The 21379-nt window shown below is 41.2% G+C and overlaps 1 protein-coding gene across 1 annotated transcript; it reads right to left on the bottom strand.

Annotated features, from left to right (window-relative positions):
• Positions 1–245: 245 nt before the first annotated feature.
• Positions 246–19907, bottom strand: ENTPD5 (ectonucleoside triphosphate diphosphohydrolase 5). The gene is made up of 14 exons (XM_009697417.1): positions 19735–19907; positions 16123–16400; positions 14801–14880; positions 12630–12773; positions 12179–12254; positions 10542–10577; positions 9580–9668; positions 6806–6885; positions 5185–5246; positions 3664–3765; positions 2638–2778; positions 2226–2282; positions 569–684; positions 246–383 (listed from the first exon to the last, which is right to left on the bottom strand). The coding sequence occupies exons 1-14, from the start codon at positions 19905–19907 to the stop codon at positions 297–299; spliced, it is 1521 nt and encodes a 506-aa protein (XP_009695719.1). The 3' UTR covers positions 246–296.
• Between the last annotated feature and the right edge of the window lie 1472 nt (positions 19908–21379).

Raw genomic sequence — 21379 nt, 5'->3', positions numbered from 1 at the left:
ATGTTATAGAGACGTGCTGGTGAAAGCTGGCTTTGAGACCCCTGTGGATACTCTGCTGGAGTTTAGGCCTTTTGAATTTCAGGAGGCAGCTTCTCGATCATTTATGGCAATCGCAATTATAAATCATACTGCAGCAACTCTCATTATGCACGATGCCAATCCAGGGTGAAGCTCTGTTCTGTAGTTTTGATCGACGTTCTGCTCTGTGACCAACTGCAGCTGAACAACATAACTGGAGATTTCAGTTTGCTTTCTCAGCCTTTCAGAAATGCTGAAGTCCACAGGAATGTCACAGCTCAATAGGTTATCCCCAGAGACTGCAGTAGGTGAAAGGTAGCACCCAAAGTCCAGCTTGTCTCTATGTTGTTCACTTTCTTTGTTAACTACAAAGGAAGAAAAAGAAGTTGTACCCAACAGTTCTCTAGATTCATATGTTGTACAGATGACAGCATCTATTGTAACAACCCTGGAAAGACTCAATAGTTAATTAGCCAGAAAAATGAACTAATGCATGTTGATTGGTACAGAAACTGGGAAGCTGGCTTTGGGATTTAACTGTTTCTCCCACCTGTAAGAGTGTGTTGTCCCTAAATCCAAAGCCTTCCTTTAGTAAAGCTGTGATGTAAGTGAGATCCATGCAGAGGAACGGACTGGCTGAGTTGTACCTCTCCATGTTATCACAGACTAGAGAAGGAAGAAAAAAAGAAAAAGAGATCTCAGCAAAATACGAGCTTTTATCCACACTGTACATTTGAACGGACCTCAAGCCAAAGCCTACTAAAACAAGCCACCTACTTCTATTAACGGGTACATATGACACATGGTACATGCTACACAGCTGTTCTATAATGTTGGGGAATAAACCATACAGTACTTCCAGTTTCTCTTAACTCCATTACAAGTACGTTTTTTATTACAGCAATATAATCCACACAGCTCTTTTGAAGTCTGAAACTTTGCTCAGTTGACAACTGACAGGGAGTTGCTAGATTACTTATTCTTTCAAGATCAGAGCATCATTTGTTTTTGTTCTCCAGTCCCCAAGGATGGCTCCAGTAATGGACTCCACCTTCTAGCATGGCAGCTGCTTTTATTTTTTTCCAACCACACATGTTCAAGGACATGGAAGAGGCTATTGCCCAACCAACCACTCCCTTGCTGCAGCTAAGTCAAGATGCCACAGTAAGGGTGACAGTGACTGGGAAATGGATTTACACGAAACATCGTCTTCTAGACCTACTGTTACTGCCCTGCTCTACAAGCATCAAAAGTGGAGTTCAGTTCCTTTTAGAAACTAATAAGCAGCATCCTCCTACTATTGAAATGAGAAAGAGGAGCATTAATTTAGGATCACAGAATTGATCTCCTGATGCTCTAAACTGAAATAAATGGTTTGATGGTGTTAGATAGCATCTTAGCTGCCTCTCTGGAAATAAGCTCTCTCAGTATCCAGGGGAAAAAAACCCAACAAAACCAACCCACACACAAACTTTAGAGTCTAATCCCCCTATTCAAAACCATCTGAGTTTCTAGGGAGATTAAGTTTAACTGAAAAATCATTAGAATTTATGTCCTGTTTTAGAAAAAAGTCAGTCCTGGACTACATAATTAAGCATCTTCTGGTGAAAAATACAGTCTACTAATCATCATGAGGATGATCAGAATTCAGAGGTAATGACTTGCTCTTAACCATCAGTAGCTCGACAAGGTGGGAGCTCTTTTTTCACAGGAGGAGGTACAAAACTAGAACAAGCGTTCAGGAAAAAAGTCAGGGGGAGTGAAAGTAATGCAGAAGAGGCTGTCAGACTTAAACAACCTCTGCTCTCTCCCTCCACCTTGTTAGAAGTTAAAAAGGATTTAAAGTGACAGACTTACAGAAGTCAGCACTCTCCTAAACTCCGAGTTGCAGTTTGACAGAAGGAGCTGTTGATACAGCAAATTCACTTTCTTTTGTACTGACGTTTATGAACTATCGCCCTCCTCTCCTGTGCACAACTGCAAAGCCACTAACACTTTGTTTCCCTTCACTGCTCTATCAGTACTTTCTTCTGCAACAGTTACAGGTGTTGGCTAATAAAAGGTAAGTAACATGACATGGAAGGTGTAAGTGGAATAAAAAAAAAAAAGGGTTTATTTAACCTTTACGTCACATTATGTACTGCCTATACATTCATATATTTGTTATTTCTCATCCACACCGGTTTCCTAAGTCTCACGACAATTACCTTCTTTGGCTTTCCTTTCAAAATCTCTCACTTCCAAAACACCTCCCTGTTCATAATCTGAAAAGGAAGAGGTGAGAAAAGATTGTCATAGACCTGAAAACAATTGAGTTCTATATCTAAGATGACTGTAGAGTGCCACTTGGTGATGCTGGGCTAGGAGTGAGATCTGTTAGTAACAGAAGACAGAGGTGCAAGTGTAACTGGAGCTCAGAGGACAGGTTTCATCCGCTGAACTCTGAACATCAAACTGCACTGACCGATATACGTTCATTCCCTGAATGCATTCTCTGTATTTCCTCTTTCTCAACACCATTCCTTTTCCCTGCTCCCCATGGCTCCATCCTCCAGGATTCCTCTGCCTACCTTCTGGTTGACATGCTCACACATAGTAGATTATCCCAAAGCAATTTACCAATTAGGTTGGTGTCAACTGCTCGATCATAGTAATAGGAGAAAGCATAGAAAGAACTTCCACGAATCTCATCTGGTTGGTGCAGTTTCCCTTTGACAACCTTGAGCACTTCCAAGTAGCAAGGCTTGAATCCTGTTTCTCCTGTCAGGAAAAACACAGATGGGATGAGTCAAAGAGGAATATCAAGATGGAAGAATCAGTGGCAATAGGATGAAAAAGGGAAGAAGCAGAGATTAAAGCACCACAAGAGGCCAGAAGAGCTTACATATCCCTTCTGTAATGCAGCATGTCAGGCAAGGACCCTAAATCACGATCATCAAGTGGAACTGGTTAGAGCAGATCATAGCAATATCTGAAAGGTACACTGCGCAAACTAGTGTAAGTGCATGAAAAGCTTCCTCCACATCAGGCCAAACTCCCATTGTTATGTTCTGTGGGCAGCAGAATCTCATTTACATTTGCTACCACCTGCTAGATAAAACCTTCTTTTCCCTCCCCATCACATTGTAAATTTATCAATCCACTCCACGCATAGCAAATCTGCAAGTCAGCTCTCGTGTTCCCCACTGTAAAGCAAAGCAACAACAGACACCAAAGGGGTCTGTTCTAGTCACTGATGGCAGCAGCTTCACCTTCTGTATGCAGCATTAGGGACAGAATCTTAAGAAGCAGTTCCATAAGCGAGATGTTCTTTGGCCTACCAGTTATTGTACCCTAACACGGCCAGAGTTTTTGCACTTGGCTCAAAGCCTCAGAAAAACCTCCCTTAATTGCACAAGCAACTCCTAACATTTACTATAAAGGTAGCATTTGTAATAAGAGATCACAGCCACAGTACGGAAAGTACAGGCCAGCTATTCCTACAGGTTCAGATTTTTCTTTGGCTCTGTCAAAAGTGCACATCTATGACCGGACAGGTATCCTTCATAACCCAAGGTAACTGATGCAGTTTCCATTTGCCAACGAAAAACTCAGATTCTGGAGACAAGACTGTCTTACAAGTAGCAAGAAGTCTCCTTAGTTTACCTTCTTTGTTGCCACCATACTGGTATTTCACTCCCCCAAAGTGCCACTCTGCCTCCAGCTGCTTCGGCAAACAAGAACTGCGGAACATTTGTCCATCCACAGCTGGAATGAAACCAGAGGGAAGAATCAGAAAGGATAAAATTTAACACAGTTATCGATCAATATGCAGAACCAGAAAAGAAAAGGCTGAACGATCTTTATTAAGGTCTTTAAGCAAAAGTAGGAAATCTGAATTGATGGATGCTGCACAAACGGATTATGAATTAAGGACCAGTCTCAGTCTGGAGAAGTTGTGTCCATTTTGTCCTGCAAGCTGCAAAGCAGCTAGGCTTGTAATTTGTGAATGAGAGATAAATGGTACAGGGATATCTAGATAATGGCGGTTCACCGAGGAAGACAAGAAATTAAAGAGGTAATAAATTAAACACACAGATACACAAACCCTAACAAACAGCAGATAACAGAGACAAACAAAGCAACTGACCAAGGAAGACAAAAACTCCTAAGACACTGATCAATGGCCACTACAGGATCCACTGAATGCACCCTTGAAGGGTTCAACCAGAAATACGGTAACTGATAAGAAGAAAACATGATTGTTGCGGCCAGCACAGGTCTCACAGAAAAAACAAACTTCTCACAGAATGGTTGAGGGGGACTGTGAGACTGCAGAATTTACTATGGGATATTTTAGGGGAAGGCTCAAAGGCAGGGAAAGGGGCAATCAAGGGATCAGGGAAGCGCAAGTGTGGGAAAATGGAGGGGACGATAAAAGAAGGCAATCACAAGTAAGGTGGCAGCTGGTCAGTATGCTTTTCTGGCTGAGCCTTGTGACCGATCACCGCAGTCTGTCCTATCTCCTTCTTAAACCCTATTCCCAACATTTTTGATTTGAGTACATTCCAGTAAACACAAGTCCATCTAGCTGGCAAGTAAGAATCCAGAAGGTGGAAAGACCCCTGGTCCTGGCCAGAGGCTGGACAAAAGGCCCAAGCTCTGGGCATGAAGACTGGGAGGACTTAAGGTCTGGGTCAGAGACTGGAAAGACTCAGGAATGTGAGTATGCATTCAGGTCAGTGAGCGAGTGTGTGATAGCTCATGGACTTCAAGCCAGACTAGTCAGTGAATACAACAAGAGGTCTAGGGGAACACAGTGGGTTTGGCCTAAGCACCAATCCTTATGAAAAGGATCTATTCATGCTGTTTGTGTTTCTGTGGATGCTTGTAAAGCTGTGCGTTTGTGGCTGGCTATGCCTACACAGTGCTTGTATGTTCCCATGTGTGCATTTCCAGAATTTGCACTCAATCTCACTGCTGGCTGAACCTTGAAATAGGGAAAAGCAGCTGTCTCACAAGACAACTCCTTAACAAGTGGTAGCCCGTTTCCAGACAGATCTATACCAGCGAAAACACAGAAAAGCACAAGATACAAAAGTGAAGACACAGGAAATGGGCTGCTGACAGAAGACCAAATCTAACCATCTCCTCTACAATCTTGGATGTTTTATCATATGAACATACCTTCCATATTCAAAGCTCCAAGCGTTGCTAGTCTGGCAGCTTTTAGTCCAAACCCCAAATAGCTGCAACAACAAAGACAGACAGACATTACAGTTTTAATTCTTGCACATCTGGTATGCTTCACCCATAGTCTCTTCCTAAATCCTGGAACACCCAAATCAAATTTCCTTCCTCTGCTTCCCACAAGTCTTCCCTCTCTAAACCAGAGAGTTCCCTTTGCCAGAACAATTCCAAGTACCAAAAGAGGGACACGAACCCAAGAATTACAGAGAGCTGTAAAATGGGTAAATCTAAAACAGCAGAAAGTGGTTACAGCTGATGTGACATTTCTACAAGACATTCATGAAAAGTATAAATGCACAATCTTAAAAACAAGGGAGAAAGAAGGGTATGTGAGGACTGCATGTGGAATAGCATGACCATTCTCATGTCACACACACAAGACTATGTGCTCCTAGGGCAGAACTAATAGCACTGCAGAACCTCTCACACTAAACGGGAGCTGTGCCTTTCCATGAAATGCACCTCTGTTTGACTCCACAGATTACAGCTATACTCATTACAAGCTAGGATGTGAACAACGTTTATAAGCATGTCATCACACGTTGCTGGCTTCAGCAGCACAGCTAGACTAAAAACCTGTTGGCCTTTCATTCCCACCTCTGTTTGGCTACTTGACCCTTTAGTCATGTCAATACAAATGTTTACAGAATAATCAGAGTTAAACTAACCTCCAGCTCCCTCATTTTTTAGGGAATGATTTTCAATCCCAATTATTTTAAGTGACCTAATGGACTGTACTGCTGAATACAGCAATCAGTTACAACAGTGAATGTAAGCACTAGGAGAGGAGGGCTATTAAACCAGCTTTGCTGTCAAGTAAGCCTATTCTGTAACTGACTGAGATGATAATCTTCCCCCACCTAGTCATGGGCTGACACCAACTCTCTATTATACATGGTTAAATTCTCATTGGACTGTAAGTCACGCAGGTAAACTCTCTGGATTTCCCTGCAGACAGCTCAGAAACTTGTCAGCTTAATGCAGTAAGCACAATTATATTGTTCCAGGCCAAGTATCTCTTCCAATTGGCTCAAGAATCTGTTGTGCTCCATGGTCTGTATCAGCTGCCTGTGGTTGTCTCTCTTTGGTTTACACCATTCTAGGTTTTACTTTTTGTCCAGGTGCTGATGAGATGTACCGTTTTGAACTAAGAACTAAGAAGGAAAAAGTCTCAGGAAGGTCCTCATTCCAAATCTCTGACCAGGTTCAGTTTTGACTACTAGCATGATACCCACCTTTCTGTTTGGTCCAGAATATTTGGCCTGAATCCAGTAATAAGAATTCTTCTCCTAAAATATAGTGCCTCATAATGCTTCCTCTTCATTTGACAAACTGACTAATATTCCCTTGCAGTGATATTAAGTATGATCCTGGAACATTTCCAGTCAACTAATGTCATGTTCCACTTCTACTAATGTTTCAAGCAGATAAGAAAACCAGTAAAAAAAGTCATGGTCCCAACAGCTGGTAACGGGATGACATGGTCATTTGTGGTTAGCTCAGGGCCTGCAGAAAGACTGATTTCCCCAGCGCAGACAGCAGCCTTTTTGCTCCTCACCTGTGGGTATAGAGCTTGTAGGTGCTATTAAACATATCAAATGAGGTAAGAAAATCACCAGGGGTTTCCTTCAAAGTTTCCTAAAAGTTAAGTAAAAGAAGAAATTTTTTAGTTTCTATTATGCAATAAAGAATAACCAATTTTGATGTAGTATCACAAATATACCCATAGGGTTTACTGCACGCTCATCTGATCTGCTTTGAAAACAAAGAACAAATTTCCAACGGTACCCACTGCTGTAATACCTGCAGCTTTTAACACTGAGTTTATTTATATGCATATTTGTGTTACTTCAATGTGTAACAGGGAAGTGCAACAGATCAGGATGAAAATACTTTCAGGATACCTGAATTTTTCAGAGTACTTACATGCCAGCCTACATATACAGAGTCCCCATTGAAATCTGCTGCACTAGAAGTGCTATGAACTCCTGCAAGTCAGGCTAGACACCTCAATTCAGGAACTCAGAAGAATTAAAAATGCACAGTAAAGTATAGGCCACATTTTCACCATGTTAAATGTCTTGCTGATACTCAAGGAAACACTGTGACCACTCACTCCCAGTCTTAGGGCTGCTTTACCTCCTGGTCTAAGTGCTTTCCTCTAAATTAACCCCTTGTCTCACAAGCTCCGGTTTTCCTCCTTTCACAGTCTTCCCCCTGTGTACACCTCTGCCCCGCTCATACTCAGTCCCCACCTTCTTGCCAGACTAACTCTCACATTCTTGTAAATCTGAATCAGTTTAGGGCTCATTTACTGTTCCTTTGTTTCCAGTTCCCGAGATGTCAAACCCAGTTTCTGTCTTTCCTTTGCTAGTGACCTCATTCTCCCATCCCTTCTTGGCCCTGTGCATCCGTATCAGACACTCTGGGCCAAGCAGCAGAATCAAGGACTGAAGCTGCAGAGTCCCTGTAGTTACCATGCAAGTAAGCAGATCCAGATCTGGGTTATTTTTGCTGTAATTGTAGAGTCCTAGACAGAAGCCTGCTCAAAGTTGAAAGAGATTTGGTAGTATCCAGCTTGAGTTTCTCCTGAACAAATATAAATTGAAATTTGTTTTGGGCCTCAGGTAGATTTTCATTGGAAAGGCAGTCACATTCTTGATCCAACACATCCAGGCTCTGCCGTATTTTGAGTTCTGTTCCTAAATTTGCATCACAAAAGCTTTTAAAAAGGAGAGATCCTGAAAAAAATTTTTTTGGAGAAAACAACCAGCTCTTTGCATGCCTTACTTTCACAAAAACGTAGAAATCCTCACAGCCCTCCTAAATGAGGCAGGCACCAGACAGACAATTTCATAATGATTACGATTGGTTTTCAGCTGCTTAGAACTTTGGCAATAATATCATGAAAAGCATAACACCGGCTTAACAACAGCTCCATGCAGTTATCACTGTATGTCCTCTATTTGCTTGCAATCTATATTTCATTAATGAATCTCTCACTATTACAGTATTTTGTTCAAAATGAATACATGAGCAAACACGTGACTGCCTTAGATTGCAGGAAGGGAGAAAAACCCTCTGCAAATCAAAGGGTGAAATCCCTGCTAATTCTGTCAGATGGGAAAAACTCTTTAGAAACATACTGACCCACGTATGTGCTTTTCTGTATGAACTGGACAATACAGGCGAGAAACAGACATAGCGTACAAGCAGGCAACATGAACCTTGACTCCAGACTGCCCTATGAATTCACACCATCGGTCCTGGTCAGCAGCAAACCCTTGGAGGCCCTTGCCTGCAAGGTTCTAAGGAGATGTTTGAATCCCAAGCTGCCGTTCAGCCTACTTCACAGCTCTACTTCTACAAAACCCTGACGTGCAACACCCTTTCCTGTTGGTCTAGTGCCCACTTCAGCAGGTGTTATCAACACAAAACAGAGGGCAAGCCCAGAGTACTTTAGGCTCTGCTGAACAGGATAAGGTTGCACATCATGTTTCAACATGACCCAGCATTGCAGTATTAAAATATCCTGATATGAAAACCATGTGTTTTGTGGTCACCAAACAGCCTTTGACAATCTCAATTTCTGTAAGCAAGAAATGTTAAAGGACTCCTTCAGAAAGAGTGACAAAACCAACCTCACAATATCAAGGTACAGAATGCTATAGTGTCCTTCCAATGCCCATAAAATTTTCCCATGCAAACTTTAGACTTGGGTCCCAGTTTAAACTGTTTCTAAAGAGCTATAGAATTTCTGACAGATCCAGCAGAGATGGACTGAGGGATAGAGAGGGGAATTCTCAAAGGACATGAGAGGAAATCGATAAGAAAATAGGATTGACTCTGCTATTATAAAAGACATTTGCCCCATGAGACACTCCCCCTCCACCCTGCTACCCCTCTCCAAAATTTAGTGAGGATTTGTTATCAGACTGGAATGGGGCGGGGGGAGACAACTCAGAGCAGATCCTAAATTTCTTGTAATATGCAAGAATACTCCCTGGAAATGTTCTACATTCATTGAATACAAAGTAACGTACGCATTAATGGGGCTTTCCCAGCCTGGGTCTAGAAAACAAAAGCTGTTTCTCTGTGGTTTTACCCATTTGCTTTCTTTCTTTTTATTTCCTCACTATCCAGGCTCCTTTGTTTGCAAGTGCCTATCAGCCAACTGCTGATGTCAAAGGGAACAGAAATACAGATGTTCTGTGCACCACAGATGTTCTGCTCGTGCCAGTGTTGACAAAGTGAGAGCAGAGAGCACAGCAGTGCTCAGGTCTCTCCACTGGCCTTGTAGTCCTAACCCATGCCCTTTTAACTATTCCTCACCTCAAAACGTGGCAGGAATGTGATTTGGGTTGAGGCTCCTCCCAAGTCCAGAGTCCCAACAGTATGCTGGTTCTGGCCAGACAGCTGCCCTGCAAACAACATCATGTTCAGAACAGCCCCAAGTGCATAAATGCTCAAATGTGGATATTGCATGTATGTTCAGGCAGCCACCAAGTTACCACAGTTTATCATAGCAATACAGGAGGGCTGAGCTGGCCTTTAAAGACAAAAAATATCACTGAGAAGAAGTAGGCAAACAGAATGTATTGCAAAAAGGTTCAGAGGACTTTCTTCCTTAATTCCAATTTCACCTCCAAACAGACAAAACCAGACAAATCTCTAGGTATCCAGCAAAAGCTGAAAGTAAGAGACAAAGTTATCTCCTGCAGAAGACTGTCAGGGAGAGTACATAAATTCTGTAACCACCATATAGCTGGTCAAGAGCAGGAGGAAAGGAAGGATAGTAAAAGCAGAACCAGCTACTATAATTTCTCTTCACCCAGAGCAGCTTTATTGCTTGCTCATGTACCTACTAGAGTACCGATTTTCTTGTCTCTTCACTACATTGCATTCCCAGAGCTTCTTAGAGCCAGCAGGGCTAAAGCACCAGTGCATTCCCTGTTAATACTGTTGTACTTTTACAGCTCACGCTGGGATGAAGAACATTGTAAAACCTTGTCTCCCACCTTCTAACAGATGAGCAGCACCACTCCCCTACGTACATTAGAGAAATGAGCTTGCCAGTGCCTCCTTGTCCTGAGTAAATCCTGGCACCTTCTGGATGAAGATGCCTCCTTCTTACTACACGTATAGCTCACCCTCTGGAACACGGTCTGCTCAAGACAAGCTTTAGCACTGGTGCCACAGTGAGGAGGAATAGCAGGACGTGGCAACCAAGGCAGAGGAACTTAGGGTGATCACCTCCGTGGAAGAGACTCAAGTTCATATTTAGAATTAACTACCTGTCAAAAAGTTCACAGTGATCCACGCTAAAATTCCTGCAAAAAGTGAAAAAGGGAAAAAAAAAGTCACCACTGAATACTCCCACAACCTCCTGCCCACTGTTACCACCTCTCCACATATTATTTATTTACCTAGAAATCATTATTAACTTAATGTAACCACCCCACAATTCAGAGACTAATTCAAACTTGTAATTGATATGATGCATTATTGATTTATTAAAATCTCATAAACTGGGATAGGCAGAAAGTTTGTAATATTCATGCAACTGCAGCATGCACAAATCATGTCTATTATCCAAACATTGTATGTTGTTTGGATAATAAAATACACAAGTTTTGTGTATTGTACTGATATAATACACAAGTTTCCTTGGGCACTTTTTCCCCCCCAGCATTTCAATACCTAATCTAAAAACTGCATAAACACCACTCTGTGTTTTAATCTTGTGGTTTCTGTAATTACACTACAGACATAGTGGTAACCAGTAAAACACAAACAACTCCTCTGACTCCAGCAGCTTGCTTGGCACTGGTACGATTCTCACCCAAACACGTGACAGTAGAAGAGGTAGGATTTTTAAATAAACCTTGGTAGGCTACACTGTGCTCTATTGTGCCTCATTGGTCCTGCTCCCTACCAATACAACACTTCTCCCTGCTATACAACTCATCCGTTAATCCTAGTGACAAACTATGCATTGCACTGTACTTCATTGAATACTTGCAGACTTTTGTTACTTCTCCTTTTCTCTTGCCCATAGGGACAGATTTTGCTCTTTAATCTTCCTCCATTTATTAGTTGTTTAAGCACCATGATAATTTGTTTTGCTTTCCTTAAACACCTTCCAAACTAGCAATATGTTTGCCATAATGAAGTGTTCAGAATTGAATGTAACATCACAGATGGCTCTTTTCAGGTATCCATACAGAAGGATTATCAGCTGCCCGTTCTCCAAGGTAATATGTCTGTTCTGCACTGCAATATCATCACTGACTCCAAACCTACAACATATTTCACTTTTTCTTGTATTTTATGTTACTTCCTTTGCTACTTTACTAGCTGCATTTTTCCTATCAGAATATTTTAAAATGTATTATTTTGTTATTTATTTCATTATCTAATTTTTTATTACTTGCCAATTATCCTTCATTCTCCTCTAACAGTCACAATGCTTCCAATTTTAACTCAAAAATTGATGAGCTAATCATAATAGGTTATTTTTAATGCTGATGTTGCAGAATTTACGAGGCACTTCCCATAAGCTTCCTAGTTTGCTATATATTGTCATGTACCCTTTCAAAGGTGGACACCATCTTTTTTCCACCAGTTTCCAAGAGCAATCTTGAGCTGGTTAGCCTGCAATAGCATGCACACTTATTTCCGAGATGAAGTTCTGTTCCGGAACCTCAGAAAGTTTCAGATGAACCTTCACCTAGCTAACTCATAAATCTCTTTGTGTATCTGCATTTGCAGACTAACAGACGATCAAGTAATCAACACCTCCTAGGAAAAGCAGGATTCTATTGTTTCAAACAGGGCTAGAAACCTTTTATTTTTTTCCCCTGAGTTCAGTGACTACTTCTCTTTCCCCCATTTCTCTTTGCTTTCACTTTTTCCTCCTTCTAAAACATACCTTCATAAGTTCCGTCCATGATGCTAACACTGTCTTCTGGAACAAGAAATGGTGATTCCTCAAAGACTTCTTTCACCTGAAGAAAGAAATAATTATTAGATTCCTTGATCTTAAAAGTCTTGTTCTGCTCTGAGGGTGACAGAGAAAGTTTTCTTTTTCACAGCAGTAGAAATTAAGACAAGTATGTGGAACAGACAATATTCTTCCTCTTTCAAGGGCCAGGAAAGAAAGAAACAAGTATTGTAGGTCTCTCTCCCCGTGCCTTCTATCCACATAAAGACAGAGGATTTCAGGAGCATACAAGAAAGTCCGTAAAGTCGGTGAGCTATCATGGGATTACAGTCACTTTTCACAGCTGAAATTCTTTTATGCTAAACAGAATGGAGAACTGAGACATGAGAGATGAAACAGGGAGAGCAATACTAGTGCATCCAAAAGATCTTAGTATTACCTCTAAAAGCAGAGCCTGAGCTTTCTCCTCTGACATCAAGCGCAGTCCAGCTGTGGCTTTTAACACTACTGGAGTCTTCTTCCAGAGATGAGGTGGCACAGCATCTATGGCCATGTCCAGCAATCTTTTGACAGTTTCAGCACCCTAAACGGAAAAAGATGTTTCTCTTATCGTTCCCTCCTACAGACTATCAGAAAATAGGCCTCCCAATTTCTCCTCAACACTAATGAAACCAGTATTCAGTAGCAGAAGATACCTCACCCACACCCAAGACAAGTATAAAAACTGTGCTAGACATCTTGTTAGAACCATAAAGGGAATGTCTGCATTGGAAGGACAGGTGTATTCAGAGATATATCTTACATGAGAGAAATGTCATTGTTTGTGGAAGGTATTTTTTGGAAAGAAGGGAGGGAGGTGAGGGAACTGATAACCTGAAAAACCTAAACATCTTGCAGTATGATGAAACTAAATGGTGTAGTTACTGACTGAGGCTACCAAGGTCAGGCAGAATGTCTGTAGGTTTCACTAAATGCAATTTAAGAATTCCAGGTGTATCCATAGCAAGTAGTGTAACCAAAATGCTAGTTGTAGAATGATTACCACACGAGGTACAGGCATCGCTGCTGGGCTCCCAATTATTTACACTGCTCCAACAGTTACAGTTTGGCATTAGCAATAAACATTCTCCTGTGAAACGTCTAGAAATTTCTTTTGGGGTGAATTCCTCTTGTCTCCTACCCAATAAACAAGATGAAATAATGGGAAATCATGGGAGATCTCATCACAGTTTAAAAAAATCCAAAAGCCATTCGCTCTTCCATAAAGTTTCACATGCAAATTCCTGTAGCAGTGAATGCAACTGAGCAAAATGAGAAACGTGAAACTCCCCCTATGCCAGCCCTCAACTTAAAGACTGCTAAAGCACACAAGGTAGAGTATCTAATCTATCATTTCTCTGGCACCTCCCTTAACTTGTGAAAGAGCTTACTGTCAGTGCAGGGGATCTGGAAAATGGCAACTTACTTCAGGATTGGCCCTGTGTATCACAACAACAGGATTATTTTAGTGCGCTCTGTTCTGTTGCTCATTTCTGACTCCTAATCCAATAGAGCGGCATGGAATGAGCGTACTGTGCATGAATTCACAACCACCTCCCTTTGAAAATAAAATGGATGGCACCCAACTTCAATTTCTTATTAAAATTATAAACTCATATGTTAATTAATACATCTCATTGTGGAAGACAGAACTGTCCAACTATGTTTTAAAAAACTGTATATAAACAAAACAACAAAATTCCTGAAGCAACAGAAGAGTAACTGCCTGTACCTAAATCATCACTCAGCTAAAACTGTAATCAAATATTTAAACTGAGCATGACTGAAGTGAGTCCTACATATCACTGAGCACCAGCTTCCAAGCCATGGTTCCAAAGATAACAGCAAAGAATCGAAACAAACAAATTATTGGAAGTCTGATGATAGAAGCAGAGAATACACTTAGAGAAATATTAAGGCCTGACTTAACAGGCTAAATGCATCTTTAGTCTTCCCCTTCTCCATTAACTTAGTAACAAAAATTAACTTTTGTAGATCTGACTACACACACAAAAAAGTAAACATTTTTAGGAGTCAGAGAAATTAATCCTCGTTGCTTGTCAGTGTAACATGACTGAAAAAGAAAACCCTTGCAGTCTTAATCCCTTACTTCTAAATTAAACAAATCAAAACAAAATATGCCCATTTTGAACTGTGACCAGCACTGAAAATTTCAACCAAAAGGAAAAACTGAGAAAATTATTAGTAAATGAGAGAGGAGTATATATTTACTGATAATTGGGGCAGCTATAGGGGAAATAAGCATTGAACATGGATGCTGCTAGAGCCAAATATCACTTTGTCTTTGAAATTCTCAAGGGCATATAGTCTAGTCATATATAGCATTTAAGCAATTAATTAAGCCATTGTTCCATTGATGGAATATGTAAAACAACAGCTCCCATTAACTCACAAAAGTAGAGCAACAGGTTTAGAGAGCCAGCAGTAGAACCTTTACATTTTTTCTTGGCTCTGTGCAATTACAATTAGTAATAGTTGAACTGCTTGGTAGAGTCCAACTGATATTAGCAGAAGCAAGACCAACTCACAGGGAATGAAGGAGAGCCTTACCTTTTCAGGCTGATCAGCATATGCAGAAAGACCGGGCTTCACAGACTCAAAGATTTCCCCTTCCAACTCTGGAAGGTTTTCTGCACAAACAAAACATGACATGAAACAGTCAACAACTCAAATCTTTTTCTTTGGTTTCAAAAAGGTTGCCTGCAACCCCTGTAAAGTGACTGTTCTTGATTTCCCTTGCAAACAATACTGTTCCCCTCCTAAAACAAGCACTGACTTCAGGAACACATTTAACAGAATGTTGCCCTTGTATCCTCCAAGTTCACAAAAAATTTATTAAGGACATGTTGTTATAATTAGAAGTATGTTCATTTTGCATTTGTGAACTTCAATGACTTATAGCTATGTAGTATGACTGTTGCCTAATCTTAGTAGAACTTTTTTCCCTTTCTGTCCCCAAGCTAATTGTGAAATACTAATTCATATTAAGAGACACCCAGTCAGCTCCTGATTATCCTTAGGTGATTCATCCAACTCAAACACAGAATAGAGCTGACTGGGCTCAAGCACTTGGCTGCAAAGCCAAGTAAGTGTGACCGTTGCTCCCAGAGCAGCTTGGGACTAGAAGCTGTCTCTGAGTATTGCAAGTCAGGCTGAGTCCATCAGAGCTGGATGTTGTACCAGTCCGTCCAAACTAAGGCTGAAATCATGTGAAGTCACACAGGTAGTATGCCTGGCCCTGAAGGGCTTATTAACTGAGCTCCATCAAGCAGCCTTCAAACTTTGCAAATTTGCTGGCTCACTGTACCCAAGGTAATTCACCTTCTTGAAATTTGTTGCGTGTGCAGCCAACTCAGGTGCCTCTGCACCATGTCAGAAGCAGATATACTGGAGTGTGGTGCATCTGTGCACAGGAGTTCTCCTGGAAATGGCTTGGACCTTTGGTGCTTATAACTCTTTAATTTACTGATTTTAACTTGTTACAAAATGTGACATATAAACATATGCAGAATTAAAGTATCTCTTGATTCAAGGTAACATGCAACCTGATAAAAACAGTGTAAGCCTCTTTCCAACTCCATGAGACATTCCTTTAAACAGCGGCATAGATGAAAGCCTTTGGAAATTCAGAACTCTCCAGTATATCCAGAATTAAACCCCTCAGTTTCAAAATATCTACAAAAAAAGATATTTTCACAGCAAAATACCACCACATATGGACAATCATCATCTGTCAGAGGATCATTTGAAGGACAAACTGTAGAAATCTTCAGTTGTTCCCAAACACTGTGTTGGGGAAAAAAAAAACCCTTTGGGGAAGCTGGAACCTAAGTCAACTTATTCCAAGTGCATCAAACAACATGAGGTCTTACCTGGGTTCTTCTGCACAAAGGTGTAAATGTGAATCCGGGTTCCAGTGCTCCCTGCATCAAACATTATGCCATAAAAAGTGTTGGCTTTGGCATTTATAGGGCACACATTAGGTGGAAAGAAATCCTGAAACCACATCTCCCTGTTTGAATGGGAAAGAACAAAGGACAAAGAGGAAAATGCAAATACTAGAAGGATGGGAAGTCTGGAAGATGCCATTTTGCCAGGATCCCTTGAGGCAGTCAAGCATGGATCAGCAATCACAGAGCTGCAGTAGGTCCTGTAGAGAAAAAAAGCACGAATGGAAATTACTGATGGCCCTCTCCTTTACAAGTCGGGGGGGCAGGGGGGAGTGGGATAAAAAAGAAGAAAAAAAAAAATCAGTCTGTACACATATATTCTGCCCTTTAGATACTTTTCAACACATTATCCAGAAGACGTGATTTACTGCACTCAGTGCCACAACTACATCTAAATGATTTTTTCTTTCAGAGTAAAGCTTTCTCCATTTCCCAGATGCAGAAGAGTTGAAGTCGTTTGCTTCCCAGTATTTCTAGTTTTGACTTTATTTGGACAATTTTTTTCTGATTCAGCTTAAAGGTTCTCAAGATTTAGAGTCCTCAGAACCTCTAAAAAGTCCAAATGTTATCTGAAAAGAAGCACCGCTAAAGGGCAGCTCAGGGCAGAACCACTTTGCCCTAACATTTACACACTTCGGATGCTGTGGCAGAACACAAGTGTTATTCAGAGTCACAAACAAAGAGAATTTCATCCCAGGCTAAGAACAGCTGCTGAGAGAGATTAGCGCACAGAGAGGGCAAAGGCATATCCTTCCAGCAGCATCCTTGTCCCCAAGAAAAGCCTGTGCTACACAAGAGGGACTGAACTGTAAGGTGCACCTGGGCTCTGCCTCTTAGTATTTTTCATACTTTTTCTTTCTGTTTTAATTTTGGGTTTTCTCCATTTCTCATTTTCTCCTGACACAGTTTTCATTTTGAGAATTACAGAAAAACCCAGCATAACCCCACTACACTCTCACCCCTAGACCAGTTGCCCTGACCACTCAGGTTGCTTACACAGCTTCTAACAACAGCTTCAATGGGCCAAGGCCCCAAAGTTAAGTGACACAGCACTGGATATCAAGATACAACTACGCCTCTTCTCTGTTAACACATATCTTTTTGAATATATTTTTCCTATGAAATACTAATAAAGGAAAGCTATGGGCATAAAAATTACATGGTTCATTAGGTGCCCAGGTAAAAAGGAGGAGAATATATAGCTATCTTTGTTATTTTCATTTTAACAGCAGAAAAGAGTATGTGGCCAGATGCTCCACCATATGCAGTATTGCCTGCATTGCCATACACACAGAGCACTCAGCGTACAGAAGGCGCAAACAGCTCCTTATCATTCTCCAGACACTTGGTAACACATCCAACTGCCCACAGCACTGAATATTCTACTTCATATGCCTGTTCATCTGCTCTGCCCAAGACCCTCACCCACCTCTAGGCCTTACATTTGATTGTCTTCTAGCAATGTGCTCCGCCCCACTATGTTCATTCTGTCGAAATCTTTATTTGCTATCTCTATCCCACATTTCTTAATTCTTAATCCTAACCTCTCTCCTTTCCTTTCTACGCGAATCTGACATATAGCCTCTATTTCCACATACCTTTCTCCCACACCCAAAGAACTCACTTATCCTCCACTACCTTTTATCCCAGATTTAGCCCTTGTATGAATTTTATTATTTCCATCCTTCACCTTTGTCCCCAGTTACCGCAAAGTGAGATTAGCTTTTACCCATTCTCAGTAAACAACGTCACGTTGGGTCATTCCTTGAGTGTGTCTCTAACTCACTCAAGCGTTCAGCTATCTCTAGGGCGAACAAAATGCACAGCCTGCTGCAGAAGAGTAACCTTGCCTGTCTTCTGTGACCTTTATTTATATCCTCCTGTTCTTAGTAAATGCAGAAAGCTGCGAACAGAAGCACAAGCTCTTGATCCGCTCACCTCAGAAGCACACTCTGAGAAGAGGAAGGTGACTTTATGATTCCACAAACAGGCAACAGCCCTGGCCACCCTCTGTGACAGATCAACTCCAGTCATAGTAGTTTCTAAAGCATTCACATCTTATGTGGAAACGAGTAAAAACTTAGTTCTAACCTGTAACAACTTAAAAGTCCTACCCTGAACAAAGTTCATGAAAAGCGCTAAGCCACCAGGCAGCTTCATAGCTATGGATTTGTACTAAGGTGCTGCTGGTGTTACCCACGTTTGCTCCATCACAGCAAGGAGGTCGACTGAAAATCTAAGACGCTGTGCTGTTCTAACAGAACATAAGCTGCATTAATGAGTACTACCTTCCAGCTGCTCAGAAGAGGTGTTGTTATTCTCATGCAATGTAAGGATTTTGCTTAGCTTACTGAACCATCACAAATACAACCCCAGCACCTGCCTTAAGAACAAACTCCAGAGTCCTATTACAAACGGCATACGTCACGCTTATGCAAGCCTCAGAATAATCCCCAATGATCTGAAAATATCTGAGGGACTGCCATCATTAACACATACTTTTCTTGCCACATCTACTAGTGGATGAGCCTTAGCCTCCCATGAAACACTCCTCTATCCCTTCTCAGACATCGACCACCATTTCAAACTTTCAATTTTTCACTTCTCCCCTGACTTTTCTCCTTTCCACCTTTATACTCATAAGTATAAAAAAATCCCAACAAACAACCTTGGCATTTTATTTTCCTGCACCCTCATTAAGAGCCAAAAAACCACACTGAGCCTCTTCGATGAGTGATGAAGCCCATTTAATCAAGTGCACTAGCAAAACAGTGTCCACAAAGAGCATCAAAACAGATGAGGAGAGTGAGAAATCAGAGACAAGAGAGGGAAATTGGCAGACCATAACAGAAATGACAATGGAAAAGGAATTTGGAAAGAGAGGGTCAGAAGAAAGAACGGAAGAAAAAATTCAGGGTAGAGATAGACAAGATCTCCTGAGAAGGAGAACTATTTCCAAAAGAGTTTCTCTCAAACAACTTAAAATCCTAGCTGCTATCAGAACACAACAGGATGGATAAAATGAACAACAAACGGAAAGGAAAAAACAGGGTAACAGTAATATGAGCACAAGTTCATTAATACAAGCAAGTGGTAAAATGCACAGATCACCATCAGTAGGCTCCAGCTACTGCCTTCATAAATGAGCAGTAACAATCAACATCAATCGTGACTACATGAGGCACACACCTGAAGCAGGACGGAAGCAACAGCTATTCCACTCCAGAGATTCCTAAAGAAAACGACTTCGGAGCGCTGTGACAAGAGACGCTGCACCTGCACTTCTCTTCTTCACCTTCCCTTTCAGCTAGTAGGAGTGGACCATGTATCATGCAAATTATAAAGTCATGGAGGCACATAAAATATCAGTCGAGTTGCTTTATTCAAACTTGAGTTTATCATCACTCAATACAAGCAGTGAAACATGCTCAGATAAGTACACAGGACAAATTTCAAGAAGTTGAAAGTTAACTGAGTTCAACAAGTTAGTAAAACATTTACACAAACATTATAGTTGACCTCAACAGCACGGACCTGAGTTCAGTGACACAGGGCAGAACATTCATTTCCCAACACAGAGAAACACATGTAAATACCATCTGTATAAGGTAGATTTTAGACGCTAAACCAAAAACCTGAAGCATATCCAATACAAAGATTTGGGAGCTACACAGACTGTATGATCCATAAATACTGGGATGCTGCATAGACTGCCAAGACTGAAAGCATGAACAGGAAGGAAAAAAAAGAACACCCCCCCACCTCTTCTTAAACAACAAAAGTAAAAACAACACCAGAATAATACAAAGAAACTTTAAGAGATCAAAACACAACCTTAGACTTCACCATACACAGAAACACTGGTGATTTTCAAGACAAGAAAGTCTCACTCACATTATTGAATATTTCTGACAAGAGAACATGGAAAACCCAAACCACAGCAACAGGAGCATTTCCCTGTAAAAAGGAATCTGTCTGATCTGAAGGGAAAGAAAAGCAGTGGATCTGAGATACATGAGAATTTCCTTCCTGATTACTAAAATATTATTAGGAAATATTTGGATATAAAGAAGAAATTATAAAATAATTAGAAATATTTATGATTTATAACTATTTAGGCAAATATTTTAGAAAACAAAATAGATGAATTATGTAATTCAATTCTTATTGTTATTTGCTGCTCAAGCACACCAGAAATCATTCAGAATGGAAAATCTATTTTCTGCACTAAAACAGCAAGAAAATCTATTTTCCAGATGAGCGGCTCTTGCGGTAACAAGATCTATTTCCCAGATGAGCAGCTTTTACATCTAACACTCATGACTAGACAAGTACATTTTCACCTTTTTTTTTCCAGAAACAAAAAGTTATTACATTTTTTCTGGACTTACTTTTTATCTAGTAAAAAAAAAAAAAAGTCTTTTTTGGATCGTTTTGACAAAAATTCAAGCTTCTTAAAAGTACACAGTTTAAAAGTCACAATAGAAAGAATAACTGAATTCATCGGCAGAATTTCCCAGCATTTCCATGAAGACAATGGTGCAATACTCTTTGCACACATACGCTTTGGGTAAAGTTCTGGATCTAGAGCTTTAAACGCAAGGGAAAAAAAAAAAAATAGAGCCAACTCACAAACATGCGCTATCAGTAGTTTTAATCTTTTCCCGATACTGAGGCTCCAAACACACATTATTTATTTATTCTCACTTCTGGCCAAGCGGGTTTTCTCTTTTCGTATGTGATGAGACGAAGGCAGCTTCCCACGAGGGTGCTGCGCTCCCCCCTGCCCTGCGTCAGCCGGTGCCCCTCTACAGCTTCGTGACGGTGTGCCTACCGGGGCCGTACGTAACACCTTGTGGGGGTCCAACCGGTGTTCTTAGGGAACAGCTTTGGGGCACTGAGAGATTTTGGGTGCAGAGGGCTTTTGCTTCCATCTAAGCCCGGGGAGAACTCCAGCGCACATCCAGCACGACGCTGCTAGTGGCGCGCCTGGAAAGCACCCCCCGCAGCTCCACCGAGAACCGCTCGGGCAGGGGCACCCCAAGGCCCCTCTTCCAAACCCGGCCACCCGTCGGGCTGCGGGCTGGGCACCCTTCACACACCTCCGCAGTCTTCCTCCCTCCACGTCACACAGCCGCACTCTAAACCCCTACACCGAAGGTAAGTTCCCCTACCTTCA

This window comes from Cariama cristata, unplaced genomic scaffold (genome assembly GCF_000690535.1).
Source record: "Cariama cristata isolate BGI_N322 unplaced genomic scaffold, ASM69053v1 scaffold15733, whole genome shotgun sequence".
Lineage (NCBI taxonomy): Eukaryota > Metazoa > Chordata > Aves > Cariamiformes > Cariamidae > Cariama > Cariama cristata.
This window is presented reverse-complemented; position numbering and strand designations above follow the sequence as displayed.

Bases quoted from the DNA above. Each gene is read 5' to 3' on its own strand.
- ENTPD5 (XM_009697417.1), bottom strand. From the start codon at position 19,907: ATGCAGCATCCCAGTATTTATGGATCATACAGTCTGTGTAGCTCCCAA. The intron at 5,247-6,805 runs GTGAGGAGCAAA...TTGTTGTTGCAG, and splicing joins TACAAGCTCTATACCCACAG to CTATTTGGGGTTTGGACTAA. The intron at 3,766-5,184 runs GTATGTTCATAT...GTTTCATTCCAG, and splicing joins TGGAGCTTTGAATATGGAAG to CTGTGGATGGACAAATGTTC.